This window comes from Tenrec ecaudatus, chromosome 10, assembly GCF_050624435.1.
Source record: "Tenrec ecaudatus isolate mTenEca1 chromosome 10, mTenEca1.hap1, whole genome shotgun sequence".
Taxonomy (NCBI): Eukaryota; Metazoa; Chordata; class Mammalia; order Afrosoricida; family Tenrecidae; genus Tenrec; species Tenrec ecaudatus.
In genome coordinates this window covers 20,154,849-20,178,195 of record NC_134539.1, presented here as the reverse complement: position 1 = coordinate 20,178,195, position 23,347 = coordinate 20,154,849, and the positions used below count along the sequence as shown (strand labels likewise).

At 41.3% G+C, this 23,347-nt stretch overlaps 1 protein-coding gene across 3 annotated transcripts in view; it reads left to right on the top strand.

Moving 5' to 3' along the window:
• MLLT3 (MLLT3 super elongation complex subunit) overlaps positions 1-23,347 on the top strand; it is a 292,903-nt gene that overhangs the window by 200,288 nt on the left and 69,268 nt on the right. For all 3 annotated transcript variants that reach the window (XM_075559984.1, XM_075559983.1, XM_075559985.1), the window contains one exon: positions 15,556-16,260. In XM_075559984.1, the coding sequence (XP_075416099.1) occupies positions 15,556-16,260 (705 nt within the window). The remainder of the gene's footprint in view (positions 1-15,555; positions 16,261-23,347) is intronic.

Below are 23,347 nucleotides of genomic sequence, written 5' to 3'. Positions count from 1 at the left end.
AACCCCGAGGCCCAACTGGGAAACTAGTAAACATCGCAGATTCCTGAACGTTATAGATATTTTCATTTTGTAGGTCTGGCATAAAAACCTCAAATCAAACTCACTTCCATTGAGTGGATCAATGCTGACTCATATTGACTCCCTGTGAGTTTCCAAGACTGTAACTGTTTTCCGGATCAGAAAGCCCAGCCTAGGGCCTAAGAATCTGAATCTCTAATAAATGTCCAGCTAGTATTGATATGGCCAGTCTGCTAATTACATATTTAGACAAGTGCTGCTATAGGGTAGGTACCTGGAAATGAAATTGATTATTCATTGGACATTCACATATTTAACTGTGTATTAGTTTTTTATCGTTCTTATAGATGTAAATTATTTTATAAATGAATTATAACCAGTTAGACTCCTAGATCAGCAATGTAAAGAGTTCCCATTGCTCAGTTGTATTGTCATACTTGTTCAACTCTGCCCCCTTCTTAAGTATTTAGACTACAATCCCCTTTATTGTACTATTTATATTATTGTTTTACATTCCACTCATTTATAGTAAGAGTGAAGTGATTGCTCATATTTTCTTTTAATTTGTGGGAGGTGCTCTTTTATTTTGCAGATATGACTTCGTTTTTAGTTATGTTTTCCGTGGATCACTTTTACCCAGCTAGTGGCTTAGTTTTTCACATTATTCGTAATATCGTCAGTTTTCATTTGGAACATTTTGTATGTAATTTTCATGGAAATTTTATTGACATATAATCCATAATTTTATGGATCTATCTTAACACAACATTTCCCACTCATTGATTTTTACCTGTATGACTCAGTGCCATTCATTACATTTGTCTTATTAAGCATCCATTCCCACTAATTTTGTAGTTTGCTATCTTTTGACAGAAGTTCTTAATTTTAATGTACTCGGGTCTTTTTTGGCCCTAGGGTCATGCAGATATTCCCCTGTATGTTTTTTCACCCTAAAATGATTTAGACATGTAGTCTAACATTTAAAAGATTTTAAGTATCTGGAATTGATTTTCTGTATGGTATGAGGTAAGAGTCTAATTTAAGTTTTTCCCAAATAGAAAATCAGTTCCAGGAGGTTTTTATTACATTGTCAATGCTTTTTTCAGTGATCCACAGTATCCGCACTGTCAGACATTAGATTTTCATGTCTGTGAGTATGTTTAGGCTTAATGGTTTTTTTTTTACTTCTACTTGATTGGTCAGTGAGTGTGTCAATCTCTATAACAATTCTACAATGTTGTAATTACTATCATTCTATAATGAGATTTGCTATGTGATGTGACAAGTCCTATTATGTAATTATTTTTCTACTTAATGTTTTAAAGGCTTAAATGCTTTGAAAACTATATTGGAATTTGGATGGAAATTAAACTGAGTCTGTAGATGAGTAATATTCTTATCCATGAATGTAGTATCTTTTTCAGGTTATCTAGGCTTTTTTTTTTTTTTAAAGACTTCAGAGAATCCCTGGTGGCAGTGTCAGGAAAGTTTTAGACCGCTAACTGCAAGATCAACAGTTCAAACCACTAGGCATGCTTTGGGAGAAAGCTGAGGCTTCCATAAAGATTTTAAAAGTCTTGGAAGTCCAATAGAGGGCCTCTATGAATCAGAATTTACTTGATGTCAGCAGTGCATTTGCATTTGGTTAAATGTCTTGAGAGTGTTAACATATTCTTGGTTTGGTGAAGGTCTAGCTAGGTTACTATTTATTCTTAGCAGTTTTATATTTTTAATTGCTATTATAAATGGAAAATTAAAATATGTTTCCTGTTACTAATAATTCAGGTTTATATGTTATCTGTGTATATTGGTATTATTTCTAAACATCTTATTAAACTTGTTAATTCCTATTAATATTCTGTATAGGACTTTTAATTTTTTTGTGAGCAAAATCATACCATGTGTAGAAATGTCATATATTTTTCTCATTTTACATTCTCTTATCTCCCTGCCCTCTTATTTTGGTTATGTGTGAGAATTGCCAATAAAATATTAAATAGTAGAAATGCTCTTGATTTGAAAGGGAAATGACTCTCATAGTCATTAATTTGCATAATATTTTGGAGCCTATCATTTGTCAACTTTAAAGATGTTATCGTCTAATCCTGTTTATTAAAATCGGTTTGTTATCTGTCAAGTCACGGATGGGTTTTTAACCTATTGAGATGGACAGGTGTTTTGCTTTTTGTACGTTTTCTCTAATCTCCTGGTGTGGTGCTTTGTGGGTCATTTTTGTCACAATGCGCTAATGACTATTTTTACCATGCTCAATTAATCTTCAGTTCTTGGCATGCATCCACATTGATCTTGATCCACTTGTTTTGTTTTTCTTTCCCACTCTTGAATTCATTGAGCTAATATTTATTTAGAAGTGTTACATTTATGTTCTTGAGTGGCAGTAGCTTAAATATTTTATCCTCAGCGCTCCTGGAAGGTTTGTTATCTTGGTGCTGTTTATCCCTTAAAATGAACAGTATTTCCTCTTTTTCATCCACTGGATGAGTTTGCATTACATTGAAATTCTCTTTTCTAAAACTTGCTTGGAAAATCCTATTGGTCTGTTTTCTTTATATAAGGATCTTATATCACTTATTTGGCATTAATTAGTTGAAGGACTATTTTTATTTCTGTTGCTCTTGGGGTCAGTTTTATTAAAACATACTTTCCTAAGGTTTTACTTTCATCAAATTTGTTGCCATAAAATCATTTATAATATTTTCCCCGGTCAACCATTTTGTCTAATAAATACTTTAGAGACTAAAATTTTTCCTTTGAGTGCTGTTTTAGATATATGCCACAAGTATTGTGTAGTAGATTTTAATTGTCAGCTAGTATGATATATTGAAAATGTTCCGTATTAATTGATTTTACCTTTTAATTACGTGCTTAGAAGTGTGCCTTGCTAACTCCAAATTGAAAAAAATGGCGCTGTGGCAGAGTTTGACCTCTCAGCTCATGAGGGGGCAAGAATCTCCATTAGCAGCAGCACAAAGCAGATTCCTATGAAATAGATGTCTGACATATCTCCTCTCTCCAAATTGTTGCCAGTTGTAACACCAGCCGTGGCTTCTGCTCTACTACTATACTTCTCTGCTGGTTCCAATAATTTGCTGCATTGGCCACACCGACCTCACAGGCCATAATTGGAAGATTATCAGTCTATTAGGGATACAATAAGATATATCTCAGGATCAGAATCTAGAAATATAGGAACAACTCCGATATGATTCTTAATTCAGAGCTTCTTCTTATTCTCTTGCTTTCGCTTATCCTCTGGTGCTGGGTCTTCCTTAGAGACATCTCAGACAAGTGTTACCTCACAGCATTGTGGATAGTGAGCCTAGCTCTGCCAGTGAGTGCCCCAGGGCACCCGCTCTGCCACCAAGCCCTGCCTGTGTTGCTCAGTTCTCTCCATTGGTTGGGGAGCCCGCTCACTACACCATCTCTTGCTGCTGCTGCTGTTTCCTTCCATGGTGTCTAGCGGGCTTCCTGAAAGTTCCCCAGCGCAGGTCCAAAGGAAGTGCTCTGCCCCCATCTCCTTTTCATAGGGTAGTGACTTTCCAGTCTGCCTCTAGAATGGTGTTCCCTATACCTGGTCTGCTTAGCGACACTCTTCTTTGTAACAAACCACACGTTTGCCTCCTCACTCCTCAGTATATAGAAATTGTTTTTAACAAACATTTTTTGAATCTTTAACTTAATTATTTTCATTGTTACAGTTCAATCTTGAATTTATTTTCTGCCTTCCTGGAATAAATTCTGTGGAAATACTTCTGGTGAAAATTTCCTTTCAGTAAATAAACTCAAATTTTTTAAATTAAAAAAAGCTTTTATTAATTTTCTTAAGATAAGTGGTTGTATCTCAGTTGTATTTCATGTAGTAAATGTTCTTTTGTGTTTGGCTTATTTCACTTAGCATAAATACTTTCAGTATTCATTCTTTGTTTTTTTAAGATATGAAAATAATAATTATCAAGGAGCCACGAGGGTGGAGGGGGTACGGAAGGGAAGAAAGATTAGCTGATACCAAGGGATCGAATAGAAAGCAAATGTTTAGAAAATAATGATGGCAACATATGTACAAATATGCTTGATACAATTTTATATTTAAGATAAATTTGGGGGCTCTTACAGCTTTCATAACAAGGATTCATTTTAGCGTCTTACATCAAGACTGTCCGTCTGTACAAGTGGAGTGATAGTCCATCATGTGCATATACTGCATTTTGTTTCTTCATCTTGTTACAGGATTTTGCTGGTTTCTTTAGTTTGCATAGTGCTACAGTAAGAGACAGTTATGAAAACATTTATAGACTTTTGCTTTAAATTCTTTGGGCATATCCTTAGGAGCGGAATTGCATGAAATAATAATCTGTGTTTCATGTTTTGTAGAATTGTAAACTGGTTTCTACAGTGGCTGCAATTCCCATAGTAATCGATGGGTTTCGCCACATCCTCACCCACACGTGTTGTGTTGCCTGTGTTTTGTTTTTCTTTTTTTTTTAAAACAATTTATTAGTGGCTCATACAACTCTTATCACAATCCACACATATACATACATCAATTGTATAAAGCACATCCATACATTCCCTGCCCCAGTCATTCTCAAAGCATTTGCTGCCCTTTGCATCAGGTCCTCTTCTTTTTCCCCCTCCCTCCCCGTTCCTCCCTCCCTCATGTGCCCTTGGTAATTTATACATCGTTATTTTGTCATATCTTGCCCTATCCGGAGTCTCCCTTCCCCCCCTTCTCTGCTGTCCCTCTCTCAGGGAGGAGGTCACATGTGGATCCTTGTAATCAATTCCCCCTTTCCAACCCACTCACCCTCTACTCTCCCAGCATCGCCCCTCAAATCCTTGGTCCTGAAGGTACCATCCACCCTGGTTTCCCTGTGCCTCCAGCCCTCATGTGTACCAGTGTACAACCTCTGCCCTATCCAGCCCTGCAAGGTAGAATTCGGATCATGGTAGTTGGGGGGAGGAAGCATCCAGGATCTGGGGGAAAGCTGTGTTCTTCATTGGTACTACCTCGCACCCTGATTGACCTATCTCCTCCCCTAAACCCCTCTATGAGGGCATCTCCATTGGCCGACACTTGGGCCTTGGGTCTCCACTCTGCACTTCACCCTTCATTCAATATGGTGTGTATATATATATACATATATATATACACACACACACACATATATACATGTACACATACACACATATGTCTTTTTTTTTTTGCATGATGCCTTATACCTGGTCCTTTTGGCACCTCGTGATCGCACTGGCCAGTGTGCTTCTTCCATGTGGGCTTTTGGGCTTCTGAGCTAGATGGCTGTTTGTTCACCTTCAAGCCTTTAAGACCCCAGACACTATCTCTTTTGATAGCCGGGCACCATCAGCTTTCTTCACCACATTTGCTTATGCACCCATTTGTCTTCAGCGATCCTATCATGGAGGTGTGCAGTCAATGATATGATTTTTTGTTCTTTGATACCTGATAACTGATCCCTTCGGGACCACTCGATCACACAAACTGGTGTGTTCTTCCATGTGGACTTTGTTGCTTCTGAGCTAGATGGCCGCTTGTTTATCTTCAAGCCTTTAAGACCCCAGTCACTATCTCTTTTGATAGCCGGGCACCATCAGCTTTCTTCACCACATTTACTTGTTCACCCACTTTGGCTCAAGCCGTTGTGTTGGAAGAGTGAGCATCATAGAAGTCCAATTTAATAAAAGAAAGTATTCATGCAATGAGGGAGTGTTTGAGTAGAGGCCCAAGGTCCTTCCGCCACCTTAATACTTGACCTATAAATATAGACACATAGATCTATTTCCCCATCCTCCTATATGTATTTGCATATATATGTCTTTGTCTAGACCTCCATAAATGCCCTTTGACTCCTAGCTCTTTCCTCCATCTCCCTTGACTTTCCTCCTGCCCTACTACCATGCTTGCCCTACTCCCATGCTTCGTCGCCACCTGGGCTACAGCTATACCTCTTCTGTAAGCAACCTTACCCTTGATCATTTCCCACCAGGCCTGCCACTCCCCCCTCTCTACCATTTTGGGTCCCATGTTGTTCCCTTGTCCCTGTGTTTGTTAACACCACTTCCTTAGTCCCCCTACCCCCCCACCCCAAGTCCCCCCGGAACTGTCGGTCTGTTGTTTTTCCTCCAGCTAGTTCATCCAGCCTGTCCTATTCAGACAGACCTGTGGGGTCACTAACATGCACGAAAACTAGACAGAGGAAAACAAAGTAACAGTATACAACCAGACAACAAAACAACAAAAACAAACCACTGACAAAGAACAGAACAAAACAGTTCACAAGAGAAAAGCTTGTAGTTAGTTCAGGGATCGTTTGCTGGCCCTTAGGAGCGTTTTCCAGTCCAGTCTGTTGGGGCACCACGCCCTGGCCCCAAAGTCCACTTTCAGCATTCCCTGGGGACCTTACCGCTCCATTCCCTTGCTGTTCCACTGCACTCCCCCAGTGCTTTGCCTCGGTGTGGTGGGATCAGGTCAGGTGCAATTCCCACACTGTGTCTCCGGTGCTGTCCCCTGTATCGCCCTTGGTCACTGAGTGGCATCATTTCTCATAGTGGGGCCAGCCATGTTGTTCTCTCTGTGGACTGGCTGCTCTACTCTGGAACATCCTCCTCACGGCCTGGTGGGCCAGGCTGTGCTCCACTCTCTCCTCCTGCCCCTTCATCTGCTCCTGTGTGCTCTGATCAGATATGTCCATCTCCCGGAGCTGCAGAGTCAATGTCGTCCTTTGGAACAAATTCTTTTCTGGGGAGGGGCAGGAATCCACTTAATTTATGGTACTGGGGCCAGCCTCCCAGACCTCTGCACTGGTTCCTTGCTCCATGCCGGGACGTTGCATCCACACCTGCGGCCCTGGGCTGGAGTCTGGTTCCGTTTGTTTATCATAGCCATCCTGTTGCGTAGGGCTGCAGTCCGTGGTTGGCGCCTAAGCTCTCCGTGTGCTGCGGTAGAACCGCCCCATAGCTTTCCTAGGCTTTACTTTTTCTGTGATGGATCACCAGGTCTTTCACCCACAGAGCCACTGGGTGGGATCCAGCCACTAAGCTTCTGATGGCATCTGACTGCTTAATAGCCTCCCCCTTTGCGCCTGTGTTAGTAGGATGGTATTCCACTATGCTCTGGATTTGCATTTCTAGTTCGTCTCTCTTGCCTAGTAATGTTTTGGATTATAACATTTTGTCTTCTTAGACTTTATATTTTTTAATATCCTGTGTCTCATGATTCCAGTGTCTGTGATTCTTGAGAACCCCCTTTGCATATTCTCTGATCTTGATGGTTTATTTTGTTGTGGTCAAATAAATCTTAAATTTGCCAGTTTCATATGTGATTTAACTGCACTTTGGAACTCTGGAGGTCTGAATTTTAGCAAACTTTCCCCAACTTCAATCATAAGGAGTATTCTTTGTTCCTATAAGACTGAGATTCAAGTCTCCAACATAAGACAGACCCTAGATTTGGTTTTCATTGACCTGTGAGGACACAAGCAGTCTTGTCCCCTTGCAGTGGTTCTCAACCTTCCTAATTCTGCGACCCTTTGATACAGTTCCTCATGTTGTGGTGACCCCCAACCATAAAATTATTTCCGTTGCTACTTCATAACTGTAATTTTGCTACTATTATGAATCAGGTGACTCCTGTGAAATGGGTCACGAACCACAGGTTAAAAACCGCTGCCTTAAGGGAAGACTATCTTTAATGCTTGAGTGTAGTTCACAGTTCAAGTTTTGACTTTCTCCTGCTTCCACCTTTTCTCTGTATTTTTTTTATACACTTGAGATTTTTTGTTTTTCTATAAACTCAGCAATGCCTTCAAAGTAGTTTGTTTGTTTTTGGAAATGTATTCAGCATATTATGGTACTATATTGAAAGTTATATAAAAATTCACAATATTGCCTAATTTTTTCCCTTGAAACCATTGCACGCCTAGCATTTTCAACACAATTCTTTGCCTATGCTGGAGACTTGGTAACTATATATTGAATAACTGTTAAGAAAAGATGACAAGATAGCACAACTCTGATTGTGTCCCTGTTCAGTTGTTTATAGCTGAAGTTTGCATAGTGCTGCAGTAAACTCTGTTATGAGAGCATTTATTTATTTATCTATCTATTTATGCAGTGCACTTACAGAATTTTTGTGTGTCAGACCCTGTGTTGTATTTTTTACTACTAGCTACTCCTTTGTGATAAAATGTTTATATTAAATATTAATTATCTGTAAGGATAATTACTTATCAAGCTATCAGACACACCACCTGCTATAAGCAGAGGTTGGAAAAATCTATTATAATCTATTTTCAGTCTTGTTTAAGAAAACAGAATTTCACATAGACAGATAGGCACAAACCTCTGAGAGAGAAGTGAAGTGAGCATTACTTTGAGTGACTGGTTTCAGAGGCAAACAGAAGTTCTCTCATAAGTGAAAAGTCCTCCAACAGTAACTAAACGTTAACAGTACCGAGTCATAGTTTAGAATTCAAACCATACCAAGTTAGAAAATAATATGTAAATAGAAGGACTTAAAATGAGATTTGATTCTGAAACAAAAGTATTTTATAATAATGTGACTGAAACTAGTCATTTGAGGATGACTATCAGGCATTTTCCAAGTTTGTCTACCTGGAATATTATTTTTTAAACTGAAAATGTTTTACAACTTATAATTTACTTCTAATATTTAAATGCAGAGAGTACTACATATTTAATAAAAGGTGCTTTTGCATATTCTTAACAGAACATTGAGAAAGTGAAAACATAGCGATTACTCTCTGCACTTCAGAGCTGAAAGAAAAAATGTTTCCATGTGTACATATCCCAGTTGTAAATATGGTTTATAGGCTTTATCTTTATCTGCTCTTTATCTTTATCTGGTGTGTACAAGTGTTAGTAAAAATGCATTAAGCTCAAAAGGCAGTCTAAGTTTCTTAAACTAGATTTGTGGCTTGGTGCGATGGTTTGCAGTTCGCTACAAAAAGTAAGATAAGATCACATTCAAACAACATCAGGAGGAAAATGGAAGGTTATTTTCAAACGGAGGATTCTAGTGGTTTAATACTGTGCATTTTTTTCTAACTCAAAATTAATTTTATTAAATACCTGATGTGCAAGTGATTATATGAAAAAGGAGAGGCTAGGAATGTCATTGGCAAGATTAAAGATAATTCCTATCAAAATATCGATGCTTAAATAGTAAATTAAGGGGTTTAGCTAAAAGCAAAAGTTCTGTCTCCTATTCCTCCCTAACAGCCTTCCAACTCCGTGGAAGCAACTGCTTTTAACGGTTGCTGTTCTTAAGTTCTCTAGTTAGTGCTGGAACTTTCCAGATAAGAAGCCCATCCTGCTCTTTCTAAATGACATTCGATCCCATCTATCCCACCTCCCTTTCATCCCAGTGTAACGCCACCTTTCCACCTTCTCTTGGGGACTTTTATCTGTTTCTAAATGTTGAACATAGAACTCTTGTTTTTTATTCCATCAGTTATGGGCAGTGTCTTGAGTCTCAACTTGGTAAGCTTGGGGTCTCCTGGGGTTCTTTCCCTTCCCTCCTCTTCTCTGCTGTCCAGATTTGTTATCCATACTCTCATCTTGGCGAGGTGGCTAGCACTGTGTTATGCAACACAGTTTCAGCTCTTCTGTGAGTGTCTACAGCAATAGCAGTAATAGTAATCGAAGTAATCGTAGCAATTTCTGACTATGAAACCCAGCTTCCGGCACTTTGCATATATTGAACTCGTTTGGCCATCACGGTAACTCTATAGGGTGGACAATATTAATGCCTCTACTTCAGAGGCAGGGAAATGAAGTCGTTTATCGAGAGGGAAATGAGCTGGTTAGTTCTAAAAGTTGATAATAAGTAAAAATTTATATAGTCATCCCCAGGGGATAGTCATGTTGTCCTTGAAGTCTTTGATCTCTGCTCTTCTCCTGCACATTCTTCTTTGATTTCTAGCTCAGGTTATGTTGGCACAATTGGTAGTTGATTTTGAGGGAAAAAAATTGACTTTACTGGAAGGTCCAATGTTAATTTGATTTATTTTAATTGCAAGGAATTATTCTTCCTGGTAACCTCTAAATTTTACATAATGTACAGTGCTGGGTTGGATGTGTATCTTGCCACCCATCTGGCTTAGACCTTAGGAAGCCCAGTGGAGTTGAAATTCAGTCCTTTCTTTAGTTCATTGGTTGTTTCCTCTGTGTTACTTCTGTGACTTTCTTCTATTTTTCCCATTTACTTTTTTTCGGGGAGATTTTTCTAGAATTCTTCATATGACTAGTATTTAAACTGTTTCAATGTATTCTGTAAGGCTTTTTTTAATAGAAATTTATTTTTTATTCATTTTATTGGGGGCTCATGCAATTCTTATCACAATCCATACATACGTCAATTGTGTCAAGCACATTTGTGCGTTCGTTGCCCTCATCATTCTGAAAACATTTGCTCTCTGCTTAAGCCCCTGACAGCAGCTCCTCATTTTCCCGCCTCCCTCCCCGCGTCTCCCTACCTCATGAACCCTTGATAATTAATAAATTATTATTTTGTCATATCTTACACTGTCCAACGTCTCCTTTCATCCACTTTTCTGTTGTCCACCACCCAGGGAAAAAGTTATATGTAGATCTTTGTAATTGGTTCCCCTTTCCGCCCCACCCTCCCTCTACTCTGTAAGTCATTTTATTGTGATTTTCATCTCTCTATTTTTACCATGTGCTCTGAGATTTCTTCCAATGGATCATTCATTCTTACAATGTTAGTTTATTTACTGAAATATTCAGTTGAGGATTTAACTTATATTTGTTTTAATACCATCAGCTATTTTATATACTTTTTAATACACTCTTTGACCCTCCATAAGTGAATCAATGGCAGTGAGTTTGGTTTTGTTTTAAATGATCATATTATTTTGGGTCTCAAGTTTTTTTGTTTCCTCCAGAAGACTTGATCAAAGTCTGCCACTGCGTACCCTGAATCCTTAGGTTGCTATTAGTATGCTCAATGGGTCTGGTTGAGCAGTTACAGAAGTTACATTATTGTAATCTTGTAAGGGTTGTTACAGTGTAGCAGCAGGCACATGTTTCTGGTTCACACACCTGGGAGACTAGCTTTCTGCTGTCTGTATTTCTCAGTCTCAGGAACAGAGCTGACTTCTAAGTAGGTTTTGAGCACCTCTGGGGCCAGGGTATTTTGCCACTCTTGTGATGATCTGTGGGCAGAACTCTTGTGGATCTAGCCTGAGGGCCACAGTGGAACCAGCTTTGCAATAGCTTGTGTCCAGTTTCTCTGCCTGTGTCTTTCTATCTCTCTCTCTGTGTCCCTCTCCCCCACCTCCCCCTCCCCTTCCTCCTCTTCCTCCTCACCCCACCTCACACTCTAAGCTCACAAGCCCATGGCCCTATTCTTCAGCCTCTGCTGCCTGCTGGTCCACGGAACTGAGGGTCAAGAAAGGTCATTGGATTTGGGCTGGAAGAGTAAGCAAGTCAAACTCAAGACTTCTATTTTGGGTGTCCTGTTTTTGACGTTTTTGCCTACCTCCTTAGAAAGCATAGCTTCTTGGACTGTCTGATAACTTTTAAGAATTATCCTTTTAATGTCTGTTTGAACAAATAAATTATTTTGGGAGAAGTCATTGGGTTTGGATAGAGACTCTTCTGGGATAATTTGTGTGTGTGTGTAAATTTGATTGAATAAAATGAGTGTGCTGAAAACCATCCAGACCACGGAAGTCAGTGAAAGTAAGACAGAGACTGGAAATGAGAGGCTGGCCCTGAGGGAAGAAACTGTGGGGAGAACAACCACCTTTCCCTTGCCAGGGGTGCCAGGAAGGAAACATGGTGATTGCATGGAGACAGAAAGCCAGATCTTGTCATAAAACCTTATTCTGGCTTAGCGTTATAGCTGTCTTTTTCTCAAACCATTTGCTAGAGTTGTTGACAAGTAGTATTAGAGACGATTAGACATTAAAGAGACCCATTCTGTTCCAGAAAATTAAAACAAGGGAGCATTCAGTAGAATCTCAGTGGATGAAAGAAAACATTGTAGCCTAGATTCACAGGTTGTTAAATTCCTGCAGATATATGTGTGTTTATGTGTAAGCAGTCGTTTGCCTGAAATATTTAAAATTTGAATTATGTGCACAGGCTCTCCTGGCTTGAATGGCTCCACACTCGGTGTGGCCTCGTCAGCCCTGGGCAAAGAGAATTTGAATCATACAACACGTGTCAACTGCACGTTGAATGGTGATTAGTTGTTTTGCTCAGTGATGCTAGGGCTGCCGAGATGAATAGTTTAGTACAGACTTTGAAATGCTAGTGACTAGGTAGATCCCTCATGTTTGTGGGATAGATAGGCTGAGAACCAGTGAAAGTTTTTTTGTCCCTAAAACCCACTGCCATCCAGTCGCTTCTGATACATAGTGACTTTATAGAGCAGAATAGGCTTGCACCCCAGGGTTTCAGAGGCCCTAAGATCGTACTGGAGCAGACAGCCTCTTTTTTCATCAGGAGGGGGGCTGCTGGTTTGAACTGCAGACCTTGATGAACTGTTCCACCAGGGCTCCTACTCTTTGTCAGTAGCATTTAACTCCTGACTTTGAGTCCACCTGTCTGTTTCACATTTAGACATATGAACACAGAGTTCAGATGGCATAAATCGCGTCGTTTATTGCCCAGCCCAAGCCAAAGAAAATACCACGCCATATAATAGGATTTTCCCACTTTATTTTTTTAAGGGAATTTCTATGGAATAGATTTGTCCATTGGATTCTTTTAGCTTAAAGAACACTTACTGTGGTGGTAATTCCAAAGGGGATGAAACAAGGATATTTGACTAATGTGCGGACTCAGGATCTAGTAGATGGCAGCGGGTGGGGCTTATACCAGCCTTGGTGGGCTAAGTGGGTGTCACAGGTAACAAAAAGGAAAAAGGAAAGAAAAAACACAAAACTACTGCCATCGAGTTGAAACAGACTCACATTGATCAGACCACACCCATTGCCATCAATTCCTTTCCGACTCCTAGCAACCCTCCAGGACTGAGCAGAACTGCCCCCTGTGGGATTCTGGGATGTAAATCTTTACGGGAGTATGCAACCTTGTCTTCCTCCTGTTTTCCCTGCTGCCCTTGCACCACCAGGACTCTCCTTCTTCTCCTGACAGCAGATATCAAGGCTATAAACGTTACAGCATCTCTGGAGCTTTGTGGCTAGCATTCTGTGTACTGACACAAGAACGTAAAACTTGTTGTGACCCAGGAAGCTGTGTCAGCTACCCCTATGTGCCTTGTTGTTAAGAACTTCACAAAAATAAATCACTGGGATTTTTGTTTTTCTTTCCTTCTGGACTGGGATGTTGTTGCCTTTCTTAATGCTTAGTATTAAATACATATATTGGTAGAATAGCAGTTGTGTACCTTTCAAAGTTATATTTATGAAAAATATGCATAACACCCCATGCAGACTGGATAGTAGACAGCAATGCACGAGTGTTCTCAAGCCATAATTAGAACACTGATTGTGAATTGCCAAAATTCAGTGAGTCAACAAACCAATTTAATAAGAAAAAGAGAGCAGGAGAGAGAGGGGAAAAACCCTCAAGAGTATTAGATTTCAGAATGTTCTTCCTTAATTTAGTTTGTCCATTATACTTTATTTTAATTATTCATAGCATTTCTTAACATGCCAGGAAATGTCTTGTAATAGAATTTATAAAGTAATGAAATTTCTGTAATATGAGTCCTATCTTGACCGGTCTGCTTTTACAGCTCAGGCTAAGATGTTTTGTAAGGAAGGATCTAGTTGGGTGCATAAAACCATGCCTTTGCTCAGTAACATTATCCATTTTAAAATTTGGGAAACAAAATGCTAATTTGAGAAAAGAAATTGGAATAGTTTGTCATTTTGTTGTTGAGCAGATAACACTCAATTTTTGCAAGAAGGAAAAAAGTTAATTTTTCTACCAACAGAACAATATAATTTCATATTGAGATAATCACTTTTTAATGCTTGCTTATCCATGTGCGTGCATTTTTTTACATAGACCAATAAATAGATTGCTCATTTAAATAAAAAACTTAGCTTTGCCAGCTGTCTTTCCTATAGCCTGCTAGATCCTTAAGGGATAGAGAGGTTTGTTTATACATCACTGGGCTGAAGTAGGTGAGTTAAAAACAGAGTAAATAAACATGAAGAAATAAATTAGTTGCAAAATGTAGACACTCATTTGTCTCTTTGGTTCCAACAAGAGACAGAAGTGAGCATGAAAGAGCTCTTCTTTCAGTATTGGTGTGAATTTTTGTACGTCCAGGATCTACTTCTGTTTCTTACACTTCCTATTAATTGTAGAGGTTCACAGAGATGGTGAGTATGGCTTTAGATTATGTTCCTAGACACAAAGGTTATATTTACTCTGCAGTGTGTATATGAGAGAACATATCCAGAACGCCTATGTAATGAAACCGACACCAAGCAACTCATGTCTCGTGATTACACAGCAGTAGTTGCTAACAGCTTTTGATCCATTTAACTTTTCGGTCAAGTCTTCGCTCTAATTCAGGCTCCTTTAGCAGGAGACACTCCTGCTCTTTAACTGATGGGTTTTCAATAGCATTAAAACCTTTGCTTGGTGTCTCAATTTGAGATTTATTTTGATTTGTTTCGGTCACAGGATTCTCTGCATTGAAGAGTTCTTTCAAGTATATCTTAGGTGGCCCCAGTATGTGATAGTGTGTGTGCAGGGGGGGGGGGGTGTAGGGTGGGGGGTGTTTCTGCTCCCTTTTCAGTCTTGTGCTGTAGCTGGTGGCTGTTCCCCCATAGGAAGGGGCTTCAAAAAGTGTGTGGAAAAAATGAACTGAAAGGCTGCGGAATTCTCCCACCAGCCCGCTGAAGGCCCCCTTGTACAATCTGTGCTTTGCTGCCTTGTTGCTCCAATCATTAGACCCCTGGTCTCCAAATAACACTTCTGCCTTAGTGTTCTATTTAACATACATGCTTAGCCCCAATTCTTTATCCGGGCCTCTGAATTTCCTTCTCTCTATAGTTCTGCATTTCTCATCCTTCCTTCCCCAGCAGCACTAAGGATTTCCTTCCTTTTGTGTTGCTGGAATCGCCTCTGGCAGCACCATTAGCTGTGGCCTTTCAGAGGTGACTCACAGCAAGTGCGAAACATCGGCAGGTGGACCTGTGAAGAGTGGGCTGTGTCTTACCCATCCTGTACGTTGTCTAGGACATGCATTTCTCGAACCTTCCCTGAGGTAAAATGCTTGAAAACGCCAAGCTACTCTCAGGGAAGAAAGTGGCTTGATTCATTACTGTCCTAAATGCAGCCATGGTAGCCCCCTCTGTTTCCCACACAGCCTGGCCCTACCTGCTATACTGTGGCTCTTGGCTACTTCAAGAATCAGTGTAAGGACAGCCAGAATGGGTTCATTTTATGCAGGGTGGGGCTCAAGGACATTGGCCCTTGGCTCTTCAGTGTTGCAGGTTTCATTTCTCTCTCATTGTCTCCCTGCAGGACCCTAATAGGAGTGTTCACAGCAGCGGCAGCAGCAGCAGCAGCTGCAGCAGCGGCAGTAGCAGCAGCTGTAGCAGCGGCAGCAGCAGTAGCAGCAGCAGCAGTAGCAGCAGCAGCAGCAGCAGCAGTAGCAGCAGCAGTAATACCAGTTTTTCAAAGCCTCACAAATTAATGAAGGAACACAAGGAAAAACCTTCTAAAGACTCCAGAGAACATAAAAGTGCCTTCAAAGAACCTTCCAGGGATCACAACAGATCTTCCAAAGAATCCTCTAAGAAACCCAAAGAAACCAAACCACTGAAAGAAGAAAAAATAGTTCCTAAGATGGCCTTCAAGGAACCCAAGTCCATGTCAAAAGAGCCCAAACTCGACAGTAGCTTGCTCACCATCACCAGTGCACAGCAAGACAAGAAGGCGCCCAGTAAAAGGCCCCCCGTTTCCGATTCTGAAGAACTCTCTGCCAAAAAGAGGAAAAAGAGTAGCTCGGAGGCTTTATTTAAAAATTTCTCTAGCGGGCCTCCACCACTGATACTCACGTGTTCTGCTGACAAGAAGCAGATAAAAGATAAATCTCATGTCAAGGTGGGAAAGGTCAAAATCGAGAGCGAGCCTTCAGAGAAGAAGAAATCGACGTTAGCACCGTTCGACGATGTCGTGGATCCCAATGACTCAGACGTGGAGGAGAACATGTCCTCCAAATCTGATGTGAGTAGTCTGGTTGGTGTCCCTCCTTTCCCTGGCTGCCCTCCGCCCCCCGATTTTCTTTCGGATAACTTTGTGATATATCATGGAAGAAAAGGATCACCGAGCCCTTAAGGTGGTAGCATGGAAGTGGGCATGGCCCAGGGATGGGTTGAGGAAATGAAACTACGAAGGCATCTGTAGCATTTAAGCAGTTGCAGGAGAGAGCTGGTCTGTGGTATGGTAATGGGCCAATTGAACAGCGGCAGGACAGTTCAGGTGCTCACTAGAGCTTGCCTACTGTGCTTTTCAATGGTTTGCTCTAGGAAGGTGAGAGACATGCAGTAAAGCTTAAATGCAGGTGATCTTCAGTTTGAAAGAGAATCTTAGGAAATATCAGGGCCCAGCTTGAATGGTGAATGCTTGCCGAGTAGAATGAAGTCATTTGTGATGCCGATGGAAAGCTGGTGATAGGATAGCTTCGTGAAGGCAAACGTTAACGTTTCGTACCATACATATGGCCGTAACGTCTTTGAAGTTTACAATTCGATAAGTTTTGATGTATGTAACCACTTGTGTGAGACTAAGCAACTATTTTTTTTAATGAAATGTGTACATTCCAACACCCCACCCCATCCCCACCTTGTAGAACCCTTGAATTGACAGGGTGGTGTGATCCTCGCTGAAAGTTTTTGTTGATAAGATATATTGTGGGTGTCTGTATGATGGTTTTTTTTAAAAACGGAAGATATAAGCCATTTCATGCTGAGATTTAAATGTGTAACTATAGATTTCTCAGAGTTAGAAGAGACTTTCAAGTTGTCCAGTTAAATTTTAACCCTGTAAGCAGTCTTATAATTTTAGATGGGACTGTTGGGAATTCAGTAGATATGCTGTTCTCTTTCTGAAGAATAAGCTGTATTTACTCTGAAGTGACTCCTCCTTTCTCTTTCACTGCGCTGTTGCCCCTCAGTGGCTTTGTCAGGATCATTCCCAGCGATGTAACTATTGCTTACTAGTACCCTCAGACAGTACTCAAGTATGATGATAGGCGTCTCGCGATTGCTGGCATTTTCAGAAGACATTTCTGGCTGCCCCATGTGGTTGGTTGCGCCACAAGACAAAGATGCATTGGTGGCTCTAAGAACACTTCTCTGCACTTGCATTGAGTGGTCTGGCTAACTAGGATCAGAGCATGGTATTGATACCCACCCTCGATGACTTTGCAGACCACCTCCCTCCTCCCCCTCGATGGTCAATCTTGACATCATAATGGAAGGTCACTTAGGAGCAGAACAGCCTGTGAGACACTGGAGACTGGGTAATTTGTTCCAGCACATTCTCAAGGCTTGACGTGTATAGTTTGTGAATTGGAGATGACAGTCAGTGGAGCTTATTCCAGTATCTCGCCCACTCATGTCTTCTCTCTTGCTTCTTACTGATCCTGTTCCTCCTAATGAGAAACTTACTCATAATGCACTTGTTACTTGAAACTCCTTTGTATGTTTGACTTTCATTTCACATCTCGCAGTGTGTTCGTTGATGCAGTTGGGGATGATTAGTCTATCAAGACTGACAAGTTTAGCAACTTTGTTTTTCTGCTTCTGACATGTTGTGATTCTTTAGAACAGTGTGTCATCGTTGTCCCCCCGCCCCCCCCCCCGCCCTCCGCCAAGTGTGGGCTGTGATTCATTCATTGGTGAGCCGTGAATTAGCATGACATCATCATCATAGCGGCAGGGAGAGGGGGGACAACCTCAGTGTAGCTGGTTTGGGTAAGGAATGGTTTGTGGACATTTTATTTCAGAGGTGGGGGGAGTTTTATAGTAGGTTATGGTCAAAAGGTTTGAGTGGATCTCACCCTTCCTAATGCCGTGACCCTTTAATACAGTGCCTCATGTTGTGGTGATGCCACAGCCATGAAAGTATCTTCGTTGCTACTTCATAACTGTAATTTTGCTACTGTTATGAATTGGGTGACCCTTGTGAAAGGGTTGTTCAACCCACCCACCCCCCAAAAAGGGGTCACGACCCACAGGTTGAGAACCGCTGGTCTAGATGTTTACCAATTGTGAGAAATCTGCCATTAATGAAAACCAAACAAACAAAAAAAACACTTGAATGTGCTTTTGAAATGAAATTATCACAGCTGTCTTTTTCTGTAGTTGATTCTGTTTGTCCTCCTTTTGCTTGTCCCCAATCCTTCCTCATCAATAAAATATATAAGATGTGGCCTTTCTTTTAATAAGATGCTTACTCAACTGGCGATATTTGTCCAACGTAGTATCTTGACAAATCTCCTGGAATGAAGAAAGAGAATCATACTTTCTTACACTACATAGTGCATGTTTGAAATGATGCAGGGCATCCTGGAACTCTACCTACTGTGTCTGTTCATAGCAGTAGTTTTGTAGTGTGTCCCTCATGTTATTGGGAAGAAAGCCTCTCCCGTGTTGGAGTATCACTTGCAAGTCAATCTGGGAACAGAAAAAAGGCGCCTAGAGAAAAGGAACCCAGGTGGTACAGTGGGGTAAGCGTTGTGCCCCTGACTGACGGTGGTTCCAATCTAGCAGCCACTGCTCAGACAAAAGTTGAGGCAGTCTGCTCCTGGAAACAAACGTTCACCTCCTCGGAGCCCTAGGGACCAGTTCTACCCTGTTCTTTAAGGGAGAACATCTCAACGGTAGTGGGTTAGGCTTGGTTTGGTTTCAGTGATGGCTTTTACTGTTGCTGCTTTTGGTTCAACTCACTAACAAAAGAGAGTTACAAAATTGTTCCAAGTAAAGTCAGTGTATAAAATAATGCTTCCTGTGAGTAAATAAGGGTAAGGAAGGGCTCAAATTCCATTTGTCCAAATAGTAAAGAGGGACTTTGTTTAGACTTTCTCCTTGCTGGCTTCCTCTCTTGGAGCTCGGGAAGGAAAAGGAAGTCACCGCAAATGAGAACACAAAGTCGCCATAGCCTTAGCCCTTAGCTTGACCAGTGACTCATTCTGTAGCTCGGAGAACCAGGCTTGGGTCTTACACACGTCACGGGGTGGGACTTTCATGTTGTCCTGGCGAGCATGGGAAGATGACCTGACCCATCTAGAGTCCCTTCCAACCCCATTAATGGATTCTGAGTTCATTTAAAGATAGAATGGGGTGGTGGGTAAGCTTAGGCATAATGGGCAAAAACCATGGACTTTGGAAATAAGAAAGACACGAAGAGACAGGAGAAGAGTGTGAGGAACTAGGCAGGGTTGGGGGAAATGATTATTTACCTGGTATATCTGTCACAAAAACATCTTGCCTCCGATGCTAGTTACTGTTACAGTGAAGGACTTTTAAAGGAGGTTTTCTATAATGATGTTAGATTTCAGTTACATAATAATGAGACCATTATTAAGACTGATTGGGAGTTGTAGATTGTGGATTCATAGTTCTCGTCCATTAAGTTTCTATATACTTTGTACATGAGACGTGTGTCTGCCTGTTGTAGGGGAATCACGTACTTGTGGAGAAGTCAGCAAGCAGGAGGAAAGGGGTTACTTGGCTGTTGGGTAACGTGGAGTCTGCACTCTGGTGTTTAGTCGGGGTATTTTTGAATCCCACCTCTACCACTAATCTTGGGAAATAATTGATAACACTCTCTGTTTCTCTAATTTTTCTTTTGCGAGACAGGGATTGGAATAGTATCTACCTATAGCTTATACATTATTGTGAAAGTTAAATAAGCTAACTTGCACTTGTTAGCACAGTCATCGATAAATATCAGTTAACTACTGTTGTATATGAGTTAGATGTCTCTCTTCCCTGTAGGTCTGAGAGATTTTTCTGTGTTAAAAGCGTACAACAGAACTCTTGTTCCTTTTTTAAATGCTTATTTACTTTCAGGGGGTGAAGAGTGCTTGGAATAGATGGCAAAGCATTCTGTGTTTTGTCAGGAGGAGGTGCATGGACTTGTTAATGATACATGCGTGTTACATAAGCCCTCTGCCACTGAGTGAGTTCCTACTCACAGTGACCCTGTGTAGAGATTTTGAGCCTGTAACTCATTTTTTCCAACATGCGATATACTCAGTATATGTAACATGAAAAAATTATCATTGTTATGGGCATCATTTTCTAGCCATTACGCTAGCTCTGAACAAGCATCAACTCCATTTTTAAAAACCACCCAGGTAGATAGTTAGAAGCTGGTTTATAGCAAAGCCTAAGAAACCCAGATCTCCACCCTCCATACCACATGTAGAAAAATAAAAGACTCTTTTAGCCAAATCTCATGCATAAAATTCCAAACATGACCTACTGTTCAGATATGACAAATAACCACAAAATTGATCATGTTCTTATGAGTCTGGAAAGCAAAGCGTTATCACACGTAACAGTAATAATCTACTCTTGTCCTTTGTGCCAGAGATGAACAGGAAGCCCTCTGATTCAAATTAGAAAGCACACGATTTGATTTAGCCACGAAAATAAAGATCAACAACAGGGACAGCCAACCTCATCTTCTGACTGCTGGTGGGTGTGAACGGGCTGCTCAACGGTTCGAGACCAACACTTACCCCGTTATCCCGCCATGGCTTCTGTGTATTGCACAGGTCCAAACTCACTGCTGCTGAGCTGAATTTCCATTCATAACAACTCTGTATATTAACTGGGAAATCACAGCCCCAAAGGTCCTCTGTCCAGACCCACTGCCATCAAGTCAAGAAGCTGGTGGGTTTGATCTGCTGACCTGACCGTGGAACCACGGATTTTGTGTTTAGCAGCCCTAAGCTTATCTGAAACTGCCACCAGGGCATTATCACGACACTGTGGTTGGCGGGTGCCGTGGAGTCATGGCAACTCTGTGTAGCACAGAGCGAATCGCCTGCGCCATGTCCTATGACTGTCGTGGTGTCTCAGCCCCTTGTTGCCACCACTGTGCTGGTCTGTCTCATTACAGTCATCCTCCTTACCCACGGACCCTCTGTCTGTTTCTCCAAGCATGACGTCCTTGTCCAAGCACCGGTCTCTCCTGAGAACATGCCCAAATCCCTACATAGTAGCTGGAAAACCACCCAACCATAAAAGCTTAAGTTTAATACTAAAAGTCAAGCCAGAGTTTCTTAGACGCTTTTAGCATTAGAATTGAGATACAGAGGACATTAATGCACGGCACTGCATAAGCTAGACAGTGGGTGGTGTTTCGTTTTTTAAATGGCTGTTACTGTTTAAGGAGGACCCCCCTCAGAGATTAAATTTTGTCTTTAAAAGTTTTGCTCACTCTTGAACTGTTTCCCATGTTCATAATTATACAGAACTGAAGTACTGTCTCATGAAAGAGCATCAGTAATTTGGGAAGAATGGGGTAGATAGGCAAAATGACTGCTTTCTAATGGGTGGCTATTCACCAAGATCAGGATGCATGCAGAGGGCCTGTTCTTGCTGTGGACATGAGTGTTAGCATGAATATCGTACATTCAAGAGAGCCTCTCGGACTGGGAGGGATTTCCACTCACGGTGCGTATGAAAAGGGATTCTTCTTAGGAGTGACTGACCCCATGTAGCGACAGATGGGGGATAATCTAAGTATATTGATGTCAAGGAAAAGTTTGTAATTATGCTTTTCATTGGCCTATTTAATGATTTATTCATTATTTTAAAGACACTAATTGATGCATCTCTCTCACCTCTTGTGTAATACTTCAATTTTGTTAGTCTTTCATATAATCCTTCAAAAGGGAAATGGGTGATGTTGGTTTTGTAGTTTTGTGATACTAGGAACTATTAGCAGAGCAGGAGAAAAGAGACAACTGGAAGGAAAATTGAAATAGCCATTTATGATCAGATCCCGCTATGTTAGTAATTTCCTTATCAATACTGGAATGGATTGAATTTTGTCCTCCCCAAATATGGGCTGTAAATTCTAATCTCTGTGCCGGTACTGAGCCCCAGAGGTGCAATGGTTAAAATGCTCGGCTGATAACCAAGGGTCAGTAGTTTGAGCCCACCCACCACTCCATGGGAGAACGATGTGGCCTCAGACACATCAGGGGCAGTTTTTCCTCCTGGAGACTCTCTCTGATTCACAATTGACTTGATAACAGTGGGTTGGATGGGGTTTTATATGCCTGCGATTATAATTCCATGTAGTAGATTGTCTTTGTTATTTTGATGTGGCCGGATTCGGAATCATTTGAGATGTTTCATGAGCCAATTTCTTTTGAGATATGAAACAGAACCAACAAGCACACTAGTAGGCAGACATGGGGGAAGATGCTCAAAGGAGATAAGGACGCCCTTTCAGAGCCAATGGAGAGGAAAGCCTCCCCCCAGACGTCTATTCTTCAGTGAGAAAATACACTTCTGTTTGGTAAACTACTCCCTCTTGTTACTGTTAAGCGACACCAGGTAGCTAAGACAGGCACCCTCACTTCTTTTCTTGTGCATTGTAGAGATTTATTTGTAATTTAGAAGTAGAGAAATGACATGTTCCTTGGAAGTGGACAGATTACATTGGACAAAGATCTTTTGTTGTTTTCACGTGCAAAAGTATTAAGATAAAAAGAATAAAAAATCTCATCAGCTGGGAAGCAATCTTAGCCAGGGAGGGGAGGTGGGACCAGCAGGGGGTAGGTGCAGCACAAACGCTCCAGACCACCTTAGTGTTTTTCAAAAAGGAGAGGAAAAAAAAAAAAAAAGCCAGGAGAAAGCGAAAGAAAACTTTCCTCCTTTTGTGGTGCCTCACTTCCTCCGGCCCCGCCCCGCCCGGCCTGTCGCCTGCTTTCCCTGTCTGGCCCTGGCAGTAAACGCCCCGCTGTCCAGGCACTGGCCGTCCGGTTTTGATGTGAGAGAAGGTTGTCCCAGCCAGAGAAGAAGGTCTTTATTGTGTTTTCAAAGTGGCTTTTTAATGACTTGTAACTCCAGCACATGCCGGAGCTGTAAAGTCTGCGAGGACTGTGGGGGAGCAGCCGGACAGGCCCTTCATTAAAGGGCTGCCCGGCTCCCCAGGGGGGACAAGGAGGGGGCCGGCTCTCATTCTGGCCTCCCATTCTGGGCGTTTTATAAATGGACGTGAAAATACCTGCGGGGTTGTAATTCTCCCTCTGGGAGCGCCCGCCCAGCGGGGGCATTCAATAATC